This window comes from Sciurus carolinensis, chromosome 7, assembly GCF_902686445.1.
Source record: "Sciurus carolinensis chromosome 7, mSciCar1.2, whole genome shotgun sequence".
Lineage (NCBI taxonomy): Eukaryota > Metazoa > Chordata > Mammalia > Rodentia > Sciuridae > Sciurus > Sciurus carolinensis.
Window position 1 is genome coordinate 30348408 of NC_062219.1, and position 12445 is coordinate 30360852.

General features: G+C 35.4%; 1 protein-coding gene across 1 annotated transcript in view; it reads left to right on the forward strand.

The window, feature by feature from the left end:
- Positions 1-5110, forward strand: part of Hbs1l (HBS1 like translational GTPase) — an 89944-nt gene extending 84834 nt beyond the window's left edge. The window contains exons 16-18 of the mRNA XM_047558065.1: positions 317-417; positions 3089-3233; positions 4460-5110. Coding sequence (XP_047414021.1) covers positions 317-417; positions 3089-3233; positions 4460-4471 — 258 coding nt within the window. The 3' untranslated portion in view covers positions 4472-5110. The remainder of the gene's footprint in view (positions 1-316; positions 418-3088; positions 3234-4459) is intronic.
- Positions 5111-12445: the final 7335 nt, after the last annotated feature.

Sequence of the window (12445 nt, forward strand, 5' to 3'; positions counted from 1 at the left end):
CTAAGATACTATCATCCTCCACTTTTCAGAGGAGAACCTGACAGGAGAGTTATGCAATTTACTGAAGTTTACATAGTATTAGAGGGGTAGACATTCAGACTGCCTCTCAGGACAGTTTCTCCCTTAGTAAGTTAAGTGCCACCTGATTACAGTGGTGGTGGTGGTGGGGGGGTTTCCTCAGGCAACTGGGGAATGGACTGACTTTAAGTAGCAGCACAGAATCGAGCATAGTTAAATAAAAGTACCAAAGAGAAAACCAGAGCTGCTGTGGTAAATGCTTTTTCAGCGTTGCAATTTTAATTTTTATTTTTTTAAGGTGCTGTTACACTACCAAACTGTCAGTGAACCTGCTGTTATCAAACGATTGATTAGTGTCTTAAACAAAAGCACTGGTGAAGTCACAAAGAAAAAGCCTAAGTGAGTGTTTTAATGCAGAAATCATAAATACTAATAATTTAAATGAGTTCCTTACAAATAAACTCATTTCTATAATATTTGAAGTAACTGAAATCCATTTTTACTTGTTCTAGAAAAATTTGTAATGACTAAATTAAAACAAGCATAGCAATAAATATTTAATCTGCTGTTTCTGTATGAATGTTAGAGGTAATTATTGTAGTGCATGATGATGGGGGTGTAATTTGTAAGTAAGAAATACAAATATAAACTTATGTATCAAGCCCTAGACACTGATGATGTAAAGATAAGGGGACTGTAAAAACTGGTCTTATATTTTAAGAGATGAATTTGAATTATATCTAGCCACCCGTTCCACATTTCAGCTTTGCACTTTCCTGAACTGTCTTGTCACCCACTTGAGCTCATGCCCTATGCTAAGAAGAGAGTCATCCATCTATATAATCTGCATTGCCTCTTTTTTCCCATCTGGAAAGTCTTTTCTGCTTAAAACTCCAGATGGAGCCTACAGCTAAGGTGATCACCACCATTTTGGTCCTCTGATTACCATTGACTATCTAGGCCTACATGTGAATGGTTTCCCTTTGACTGAGATAAATTGGAATTTTTCAAAGGAAATAGTTCCTAAGAAACTAAGTACTGTAAATAAAAACAAAATTCAAAAGATTAGAGATGAATGCTACAAAATACAGATTTCTTAAACTAATTCAGCTAAAGGCTGATCACAATTTGGCTTGGCGCCTTGGCTTTGGGGTTTTCTTCAACCTCAACCCTAGGGGGAATCCCACCTAAAATCCCCTATTTAGTCCTTCGTTGCTCCTCACCTTTTGCACCTGCTTAAGTGGCCCATGGTGGTTAGTGGGTTAATGGGTTGGCTGCAAGTAGAAGAGAATCTTCACATTGCTCCAAAACCAGGGCCTGCTTCTCAGGAGGGAAGAGCCTGCCTCCTCCTTTCTTGCAGGTTTTGCTTCTGGCATTAGTGTTTTTCCATCATGGCATGAGACATGTGATCTATTTCTAAGACCTACATTCTTTTACTCTCTCTTTCTTTTTTTCAATTTTGGGGATCAAACCCAGGACCTCGTACATGCTAGACAAACACTCTAGTACTGAGATGCCTCCCCAGCCCTAAGACTAACATCCTTGAGGAAGACTTTTTTTCTAGGCTCTACCATGAATGCTTTCGCATGTTTTATATTCTCAATAATCATGTGAAGCAGCTAGCAAAGTGACGCAGAGTTTGCAAATAGTGAAGGCAGGATTCTGGTCAACTCAATTGTTGTATATACATTACATTTTTTGTGCTGGAGTCAAGGTATTTGACTTAGAAAATTGACTTGGAGAATCTTCAATCTGAAATTGGCTTCTCGTTTCTAATCCTGAGTTTTCCCTTGCCTGCTCCTGTTACACTGTCATAGCTGAGTGATTCTAGGGTTTAACGTATTCTCATACTAGTTTTCCCTGTCATCTACATGTAGCTTTGTCCTTTTATTTTGCATGAAAACCATTTGACCTTTCCCCTTCATTCCATTTCAGATACATCATAGACACAATTGCTTTTTGCAGAATGGAATCGAACTGTATAGAAACTGAATTAAGCATAAGTCATGAATAATTACATTTTCTCCTTCCTGAAGAATTAGACTTTGGACTGAAATCATCCAAAATCAATGATTGGAAATTTTGGTGTATTTTTTTTTTTTTCAAAGGAACTTGTTTGGCTTAGTCAGACTGTCCCTGAACTAATCTTTCAGTAGGAGTGTTTTATTATTTCTATCCTTGACCTTCTATAAAACATCAAAATTAAATTAGGACATTTCCAAAGTATCCCTTTTTTGGGTTGTACCTCTTTCAGTAAATCTGGATGGGACCCATGCCAGGGATTTTGTTTACTTATTTGTACAAAACCATTTATAATGTGGCCCGTGCCCTGTCCCCTTTCATTTCCTACAAATAACATTCCATATATAATTTTGTCCTGAACCCCTACTAAGGTACCATTGTTCTTAATGTGGGGAAAGAGGTGGGGAAGAGTTTGTCCTCTTTAAAGATAACTTCTTAATGGGGGAATATGCTCAGTGGTTAGAGTTTGTGCTTAGCATGAGCAATTCCCTGCACCAAAAGACAAAACAATAAAGATAACTTCCTAATGTACATTCTGCAAATTATAATTAGTGGGAAAGACACAGGGCGTTGTAATTCTCTTTTAAAATGCAGATACCTCCTTATAGTATTAAGCTTTAGCATTACTTTATGAGATAATTAAACGTCTCAGTTTTTTTCTTCAGGGAATGAAAAAGAAAACCTTGATTAGGAAGAGATTTGAGCATTTTATGTTATAGTAGTCCTTCAAGGTATAGAACTTTATTTGGAAGATTGGTTCCAAATACTTATATGAACTACCTAATATATGAATTATCTAATTACAAACTACCTAATGCATCTTAAATCTAGAACAACTCCTCTCATTTCTTTGAAGTAATCCAGAAATATTCAAACGCATATATTTTCCTTTTAAAATGTACACACACACAGACACAAAAAATTTTCTTTTGGTTTTTAAAAGTTTGATTCATTGATTGAATGTGAAACATTCATTTTTCAGGTTGTTATTACATTTACTCATATGTGTTATATGTCCATTTGTTCCTTTATTCCTCTTTCTTAAAAGGTTGTTGACTAAAGGTCAAAATGCATTGGTAGAGCTACAAACACAAAGACCAGTAGCCCTCGAGCTCTACAAAGACTTCAAGGAGCTGGGGCGGTTCATGCTGCGCTATAGTGGTTCTACAATTGCTGCTGGTGTCGTCACTGAGGTATTTTCAAGTGACTGTTATGTATACAGGGTTATGTTGTCTTTTCTTTTTACCTTTTAAAGATGATGAGATTTTATGGTTTAAGGGGACCACAAGTAAGGCATTAGAACCAGAAAATGAAATTTATATTAAAAAAATTAAAAGAATGATGGGTAGATGATGTTTGGTCTTAAACTTTCTCATAGTGAGACTTCAAAACTATGTTGTCCACTGGTGACATTGCTCAAAGTTAAAGAAAATCTGTTGAAAAATAGGTGTGTAAGAATACAGTCCAAATTGGAATATAGATTGGAAATTAAGTGACTTGGGAGTAGTGATTTTGTCTAATTGAAGAGCCCTTGTTAAATTTTTTTCTTTCACTAACTCTCAGAGCATTTGAAATGATTCATTCACAAAGCTTAGTTAACGTATTAGTGGTGTTTCTGAAACAGGTCTATTATATTATGCAAGGTGCAAATAAATTTTGGAGAAAATGGCAAGAAATGAACAAGGAAACTAAAGTAATTTAAATTTTCTTGCACATTATTATAATTAATATGAATCATATTTTAAAGGGAACTTTATTCATATGATTTGATTATTTTCTGCATAAAACTATTATATTAATTCAAGTGGATACATACTTTGAATACAGAGCTTTAAGTTGTGTCAGAATTCAGTGACACATCCTTTGCATAAAATATATGTGGTGGAGGGCTGGGGATATGACTCAGTGGTTAAGGGCCCCTGAGTCCAGTCCCTGGTACCAAAATATATATATGGCAATGCAAAGAACAGGTTCTGGAGTTAAACTGTCCATTTGTGTTATTGCCCCACTGACTTCTAGTAATACATTTCTCCCTCAGGTTGTCCATATATAAAATTGGAGTAATGGTTTTGAAATGAAATGATCCATACAAAGTACTTGGCACAGTAATTGGCACTGCATTCAATAATATTAGCTAATATCATCATTGTCATCAATCTCATGTTTAATCTGTAAAGACATTCTTTATAAAAGAACATTCTAAAAATGTGACAGTTTCTTGTGGAAAATAATGGAGAAATTAGAGTAAAAATCTTAAAAACAGCCTGACCGTGGAAAGGAGAAAAACATTTTAGAAAAAAGAAAAAAATTTCCTCTTGATATTACAGTCATTTCACTGTCATTTTCTCTTTTTTATTGTTATTATCATTAATATGATTCACACTAAATTATAGCAAATATCTTTTTTTCCCCTTTACAGATAAAGGAATGATGTTTCTGAATTTCTACCATGATTCCAAATGGAATAAAATACCTAACCACTGATTTTAAAGAATCCTGTTATGAAGTTAAAGAAACAATGTGCAATTGATATTTTTTTAATGAGAAAGAAAAATTAAAGCTATCAATAGCTACAAAGAAGTATTAATTATCACTCCTGCAAAATTTCAAACTGCCAACAAGAAAAGAAAGGCTAATATTGCACTTTCATTTAAAAACCCATCTTTCATACTTGGCAAGTGGATTTACTTTGCTAAGATTGATGGGAAGTATCAGAAATAGTATTAGAAGATATTGAAATTATCATGATATAGACTCTACTTCCAGCCAAACCACAAACTATTTGCAGTTTTCTCTTTTCATTCAATTTTACTGCACATGTTTTAAGGAAAAGAACAAAACTGGGCTTTTGATGTAGTAGATATTTGAGTTAACCTTTTTTTTAGTTAACGCTAAGATTTGCTGAAGGCTATAGTAAAGGTATTTTTTGTTGAGCATAAAAATATACCCCCTTCAGCAAGTCAACTTTTGAAGGTATTGTTTTGAATTAGTGGAAGCTGCTCATTTGGTGACCAAGATTTTATTTAAGTTGTAAAACCAGCTAATAAAATGCCTTAGTTTAAGCATAATACAACTTGTGTTTTGTTCCTTAGACATTTATGAGATCTCTGTGATTATCATGAAATATGACTTGGGGGTTTTGTGGGATCTTTCTCACCTGAGTTTCCTGAATCTTTCTCATGAATTCTTGCTTTTTATCCTACCAACAAATCAAATTTAGTCTCACCCATTTGTAACCACAACTTCATTTTCCCATTCTTACTGTTAGACTTAAATATATGATAACTATATCTGTATCCTACATACCTTAGAGATTATGGGTCCTCTATGAGTAAGAGTCATGTTTTTCTGCTTATTTGACAAGTCTTTGTTGGGCTGCCTCCCAGGTATAAGGAATGTTAAAGTAGATTTTTGTCCTCTACTAAGCCTGAGACTGATCTGAGGGACTATTTATGATAACCCTTTTTTGTTGTTGTTAGAAAATGGTTTGAGTTTGTACAGTGGTAGTGTACCACATTCAACAATGTTTCTTCTTAATTGAAGAATAACATCCATATAGTAAAGTGCACAAGATCATAGGTGTACTGCTTGATGGATGATCACCAAGTGGACACACCTACATAGTACATTTCTTTACTAAACAGTGTATTGTCACTTCAGAGTAATTGTGCTGAGCCAAGAAGATGTTTTATTTATATATTATATAAATTAGGAATTTAACAGATGGATATGACAGAAACCTAACAAAGTGACTTAAGCAGCAAAGAAAATTTTTTGATTGACACGACTTTAAAAATTTAGAGGTAGTCCTAGCTTGGATCAGTCTAGATTGATACACCTCACAGTGTCTCATCTCTACTCTCCCAGCTCCAGTGTTGATTTTGCTTCCAGGCTCCTTATAGAATCAGTCCCCCTGCAATGCCAGGTTCTAGACAAAATATGGGAATTCCACACTGTGTCCTTAAGACCCTCCATGCTAGGCAAGGACAGACCAAGTTTTTTCCAGAAGTCCGAGAACCATTTTCATCATGATTATGATTAGGTTTTAGTTCCCTCCATGGGGTGTCTTCATAGTGGGATGTAAAATGAACATAATTCAAAGCACAGGGCTGGAGTATCAAAATACAGGGTGCTGTTTAGGGGAGGGGGATTGGGGAACTAGCAAGAATAAGACCAATTGTGTATATTATATAAGACCATGGTAGAATGAAGAATTTTAATTAAGAGTTTAGCATCAACTAGTGGTAATAGTAGTGGACAAAATGGATGCATTTATTCATTTCTTCCCCCTTAAGTTGTGGTAAAGTATGATCTTCTTATTTGTAGTGTGTTTACAATTAATTGTTGTTGAAGGGAGTGGTGAAATTATTAAAAGGAACCCCTGTGGGAGAAGAGGCTGGAAGTGGATGGTTGGTGTTAATAACAAGGTACAGCAAGCATGCCCACGCTTGATCATGATGTGACTTCCTCCTCCTGGCATTTCCATCCAGATGAAATAGCATATCCATTTTGTCATTTTGCTTCAGGTATTTCTTGACTTCCTTTTCATGATTGAGTATTAAATCTCACCCTCACTTTGTCCTCTGATCTTGACTCCTTGTGAGACTCTACAGATCAGTTGCCTCTGGTGTAACTTTGCTTGAAAACATTATCGTACTATATTTGGACCTTTGTATTTTTTACATGTTCACTTATGATACTATCTGAATAGTTTTAAAAAACTATTTCTAGACCTAATATTTGTCCCTTTAATGGATATGCAAATCAATAATAATTTTTTACTATTGTTAAAATGCATCATATGCATTTCATAAACTTTGGAGAATATAAGGAATAATAAAATTCACCTATAGTTCTGTCACCCAAACATAATTGCTGCTAACATTTTAATGTACTTCTTTTCTGCCTCTCCAGGGGGTATTTAGTAGTTTACATAGTTGTGAACATTAGTCACGATCTTTTCATTTTATAATATAGTCCAGGTTTTTTAATAGAAATATTAATAGTGGAATTTTTCATGTAGAAATAAGACTTATAGACCCTAATATGTAGAAATTAGTGAAGATTATAGAGTTAAAAATAGAGATTAGAAGGCTCGATTAAAAACTAACAGTATTATCATTTTCCCATTTTCTTCTGACTATCCATAGAAATATATGAGCAAGAAAACATTCCCTTCTTCCTCACCTAGTTCGGAGCCTTTCTGGTCCCAGACACAGGAGAAAGCTCTGTGCTCAGGTCTTCACAGGGCTGACAGTCCAGCCAGGGGTCTTTTAGGACCAGAAACTGTGAAGGAGAATTGACAGTGTGAGAGCATTCAGAAGGATGCTCTGGAGACAGTGCAGAAGGGCCTAGTTGAGGAGGAAATGCCAGTAATACTGATGTAAAATTATGCTTTATAAAAGATTCTCCTGAATTAAGGTAATTAAACTTGTAAATGATATTCCCTACCCTGCCAATTCAGAAATATGCAGTAAGAGAGAGAGGCAGGTTTTGCACTGCTGAAATAATCCAGTGAGGCAGATTTTGACCACCAAACCAGCAACATTTAAAATCCCATCAAGCTGGGTACAGTGGCGCATGCCTGTAATCCCAGTAACTTGAGAGGCTGAGGAAGGAGGATCATGAGTTCAAAGCCAGTCTCACCAAAAATGCGGTGCTAAGCAACACAGTGAGACTCTGTCTCTAAATAAATACAAAATAGTCTTGGATATATGGCTCAGTGGTCAAGTGCCCCTGAGTTCAATCCCCAATATCAAAAAAAAAAAAAAAAAAAAAAAAAAATCCTATCAACATGGGCAGAATAAATATTATGAAATTAGCCATACTACCAAAAGCACTATAAAGATTTAATGCAATTCCTACTTAAATTTCCAGGATGTTCTTCACAGAAGTAGAAAAATCATTCTTGAAATTTTTTGGAAAAATAAAGAGACCCAGAATAGCCAAAGCAACCTTAGTGAGAAAAGTGAAGCAAGAGGCATCACAATACCAAACTTTAAGTTATTGCTACGAGCTATAGTAACAAAAATGGCATGGTATTGGCACCAAAACAGACATGTAGACCGATGGTACAGAATAGAAGACACAGAGACAAACCCACTTAAATACAGATATCTCAGACAAAGGTGCCATAAACATACATTGGAGAAAAGATAGCCTCTTCAACAAATGGTTGTGGTCAAACTGGAATTCCATATGTAATAAAATACTAGACGCCTATCTCTCACCCTGCACAAAACTCAAAGTGTTTCAAGGAACTAGACATTAGACCAGAGATCCTGTGCCTACTCGAAGAAAAAGTAGGCCCAAATCTCCGTCATGTTGGCTTAGGAACCAAATTCCTCAACAAGATTCCTAAAGCGTAAGAAGTAAAATAAAGAATAGATGGGATTGTATCAAACTAAAAAACTTCTTCACAGCAAAGGGAACATTCAAAAAGAACATGAAGAGAGAGCCTACAGAATGGGAGAAAATCTTTACCACATGCACCTCAGAGCATTAATCTCTAGGATATATAAAGACCTCAAAAAACTTAACACCAAGAAAACAAATAACCCAATTGATAATGGGCAAAGGAACTAAAGAGATACTTCACAGAAGAAAAGTATGATCAATAAATATATGAAAAAATAATACCTCTAGCAATTAGAGAAATGCAAATTAACACTTACTGAAATTCATCTCACTCCAGTTGGAATGGCAATTATCAAGAATAATACAAGCAACAACAAATGTTGGTGAGGATGTGGGGAAAAAGGTACACTCAAACATTGCTGGTGGGACTGCAAATTGGTACAACCATTATGGAAAGCAGTATGGAGATTTCTCAGAAAATGTGGAATAGAACCACCATTTGACCCAGCTATCCCACTCCTTCATTTATACCCAAGGGACTTAAAATCAGCATAGTACAGTGACACAGCCACATCAGTTTTTATAACAACTCAATTCACAATAGCCTATGACTATGGAATCAACCAAAGTGCCCTTCAACAGATGAATGGCTAAAGAAAATGTGGTATATATACACAATGGAATATTACTGAGCCTTAATAAAGAAGAATGAGATAATGGCATTTGCCAGTTAATGAATGGATCTGAAGACTATCATGCTAAGTGAAATAAGCCAATCCCAAAGAACCAAAGACCCAATATTTTCTCTGATATGTGGTTGCTAATTCACAATAAAGGGATGGGGACTAGGGAAAAATAGATGTACTTTGGATTAGGTAGAGGGAAGTAAAGGGGTGGGTATGGGGATAGGAAGGATAATAGAATTAATTGAACATTATTACCCTATGTGCATATATGACGACATAACTGGTATAATTCCACATCATATACAACCGGAAGAATGAGAAGTTACATGCCATTTATGTATGATGTGTCAAAATGCATTATACTGTCATGTATAACTAATTGGAACAAATAAAATGTTAAAAATATATTTTACTGTCGTGTATAACTAAAAAGAACTATAAGAATAAACAGGACAGTATCAAACTCAAAAGATTTTCTTCACAGTAAGGGAAACAATCAAGAAAGTGAAGAGAGCCTACAGAATGGGAGAAAGATTTTGCCACCTGTACCTCAAATAGAGCATTAATCTCCAGAATATATAAAGAACTCAAAAAACACTTAAAAAACAAATAACCCAGTCAATAAATGGGCAAAGGAACTGAATAGGCACTTCACTGAAGAAAAAATGGGAATGGTCAACAAATATGTGAAAAAAAAAAAGTTCATCTCTAGCAGTTAGAAAAATGCAAATTAAACTACACAGATTACATCTCCAGTCAGAATGACAGTTATCAAGAATACAAGTTAACAATAAATGTTGGTGAAGATGTGGGGGAAAATGTACATTCATACATTGGTGGAATTGCAAATTACTGCAGCCACTCTGGAAAGCAGTGTGGATATTCCTCAGAAGACTTGGAATGGAACCACCATTTGACCCAGTTATCCCACTCGGCATATACCTAATGGACTTCAAATCAGCATACTATAGTGACGCAGCCACATCAGTGTTTATAGCAGCTTAATTCACAGTAGTTAAGCTATGGAACCAACGTAGGTGCCCTTCAACAGATGAATGGATTTTTTAAAATGTGGTATATATGCACAATAGAATATTACTCAGCCTTAAGGAATAATAAGATGGCATTTGCTAGTAAATGGATGGAACTAGAGACTAACATGCTAAGTGAAATAAGCCAATCTCCAAAACCCAAAGGCCAAATGTTCTGATATGCAGCTGCCTTAACACAATAAGTGGGGGGAGGGAAAAGTAGAAATTCATTGGATTAGACAAAGGGGAATGAAGGGAAGAGGGAATGGGAATAGGAAAGACAGTAGAATAAATTGACATAACTTTCCTATGTTCACATATGAATACGTGACCAGTGTAATTTCACATTGTGTACAATCACAAAAATGGGAATTTATATTCCATGTATGTATAATATGTCAAAATACATTCTATGGTCATATATAACTAAAAAGAACCAAAAAAATTTTTAAAAATCTCATTAACATTAAAAAAAAATAAAATGTTTCTTAGATTCCCTTCATTTCTAATAAAAGCCACACCAGTGAGAATAGGGAGAATGGGATCAAAGCTGACACACCTCTGGAATCTGGAAGACTCAAATGTGCTTTCTTCCGGGAAGGGACCAGAGGTCAACTGGCTGCTGGGGATTCTACTAGCACTCAAGTTAGCTGTCGGGCAGTGGAGGATAATGTATACAGCTTGCCGTCCAACACCTTGGCTTGGATATATTTTTATTTAAGAATAATTAAGAAATAGAATAACAGGCCTGTGAGAAAATATCCACATGTGAAGATTAGTGTTCTGAGCACATAGAAGCAAGACTTTTCTTTCAGGTTTGTAGTAGGAAACATGTTTTCTTTCAACAGCTGTTACTTGGGATCTAAGATGTAGGAGAATGCTAGCATGTTGAGAAAAGAATTGGAATAGGTTAAAAGAGACTAAAGGGAACCTAAATCCTAGATTCAAATACTCATTGAAGGCTGTATGGAATAGATTGTAAAAGGTAGAATTAATAGAGAAGCTGACCTTGTGCTAGAATGCAGAAACCCCTGCTAGAATTCAGGTAGACTAAATTAGAAACACCCAAAGTTTGCACGAGTGAGTGTATTGTATTTTACATAAAAGTCACATGAGGTTACAACTGCATTTTTGTTGACAACTTAAAAATTGTAAATGAAACAAAGCTACTAAAAGAATTCCCTTAAAAGAAACAAAATATTAAACCGTCTCAAGCTTTTCAACCTCAAGTTAGAGGAATTGCAACCCACAACTTCATACTAGCTCTGATGTTGTTCATAGACAAGGGTCAGAAAGCCTCAGGTGCCCTGGCAGAAGTGTGAAGGGATGGGAGAGGATTGAGAAATACTTGGATCATAAAGAGGTACTTCAAAACCTTAACCCGTTTGGTTCCATCATCCCAGATGTGGATTCCTATAAAACTTATATTGAGCAACAAATATACTACTTCGGTGACTTTGAAATAATGTTTGAATATTATGTTCAGAAAATTGAAAACTTAGGATTTAATGGGTCAAGACTGGGCAGTGATGGTGGAAAATTCTGCAGTAAGCATAATTTGTTAGTGTCATCAGGGACCACCAGGATAAAGTGTAGTCGAATTTAGTTTTATTGATGCTCGTTGCAGCAAGAGAGACTGCAAACCATCCAACTTGTAGGTGCTTCTCAGAAGATGCAAGGAAGGGTTTGTTACAGAGTTCAAGCATGTCCAGTCATTTTGGTATAGGGCTCTTATGGGGGAGGGTTTCTTCTGGATTGAATGCTGTCCTAAAGCAGGGTGCTTTCATTTCTACATAGAAGGTTGGAAGACTGGAAAGAAGCAGAAGTCCCTCATGTGAACCACAAGAGGGAGTTGTTTAATCATTTTTGTAGTTTGCACAGTGACTTTCTGTCTGCACATTGGCATGGTAACAGTAGCTCACTTTTTTGTCAGAGATTTGGGAATTATTAATGTTCAACAGGAGAACACCCTAGCCTAACTATGAGTGCCAAGCTAGCTCTTAGCTGTCAGAATCTGCTTTTGCTCCCTCACATGGAAACCACCTAAATACATAGAAGTAAATTAATAATGTAAATGTAGTTGTAATGTACAATGTAAGACAAAATAATGAAAATGAATGAATTATCTCTCTAGGTAAGGAGACATGAAGGAGAAGAAAAGGCATTAAGTTACTTATAGTCCATAAAAGAACTGAGTGTTTTTTTGAATTTTTAAAAAATTCTAATTAGTTATACATGAAAGGGGACTGTGTTACTTGTTATTCTGACACTCCATAAAATTTTAAGACTAAGGTAACCACTAATGGAATTAATAAAACTCTATATATCAGT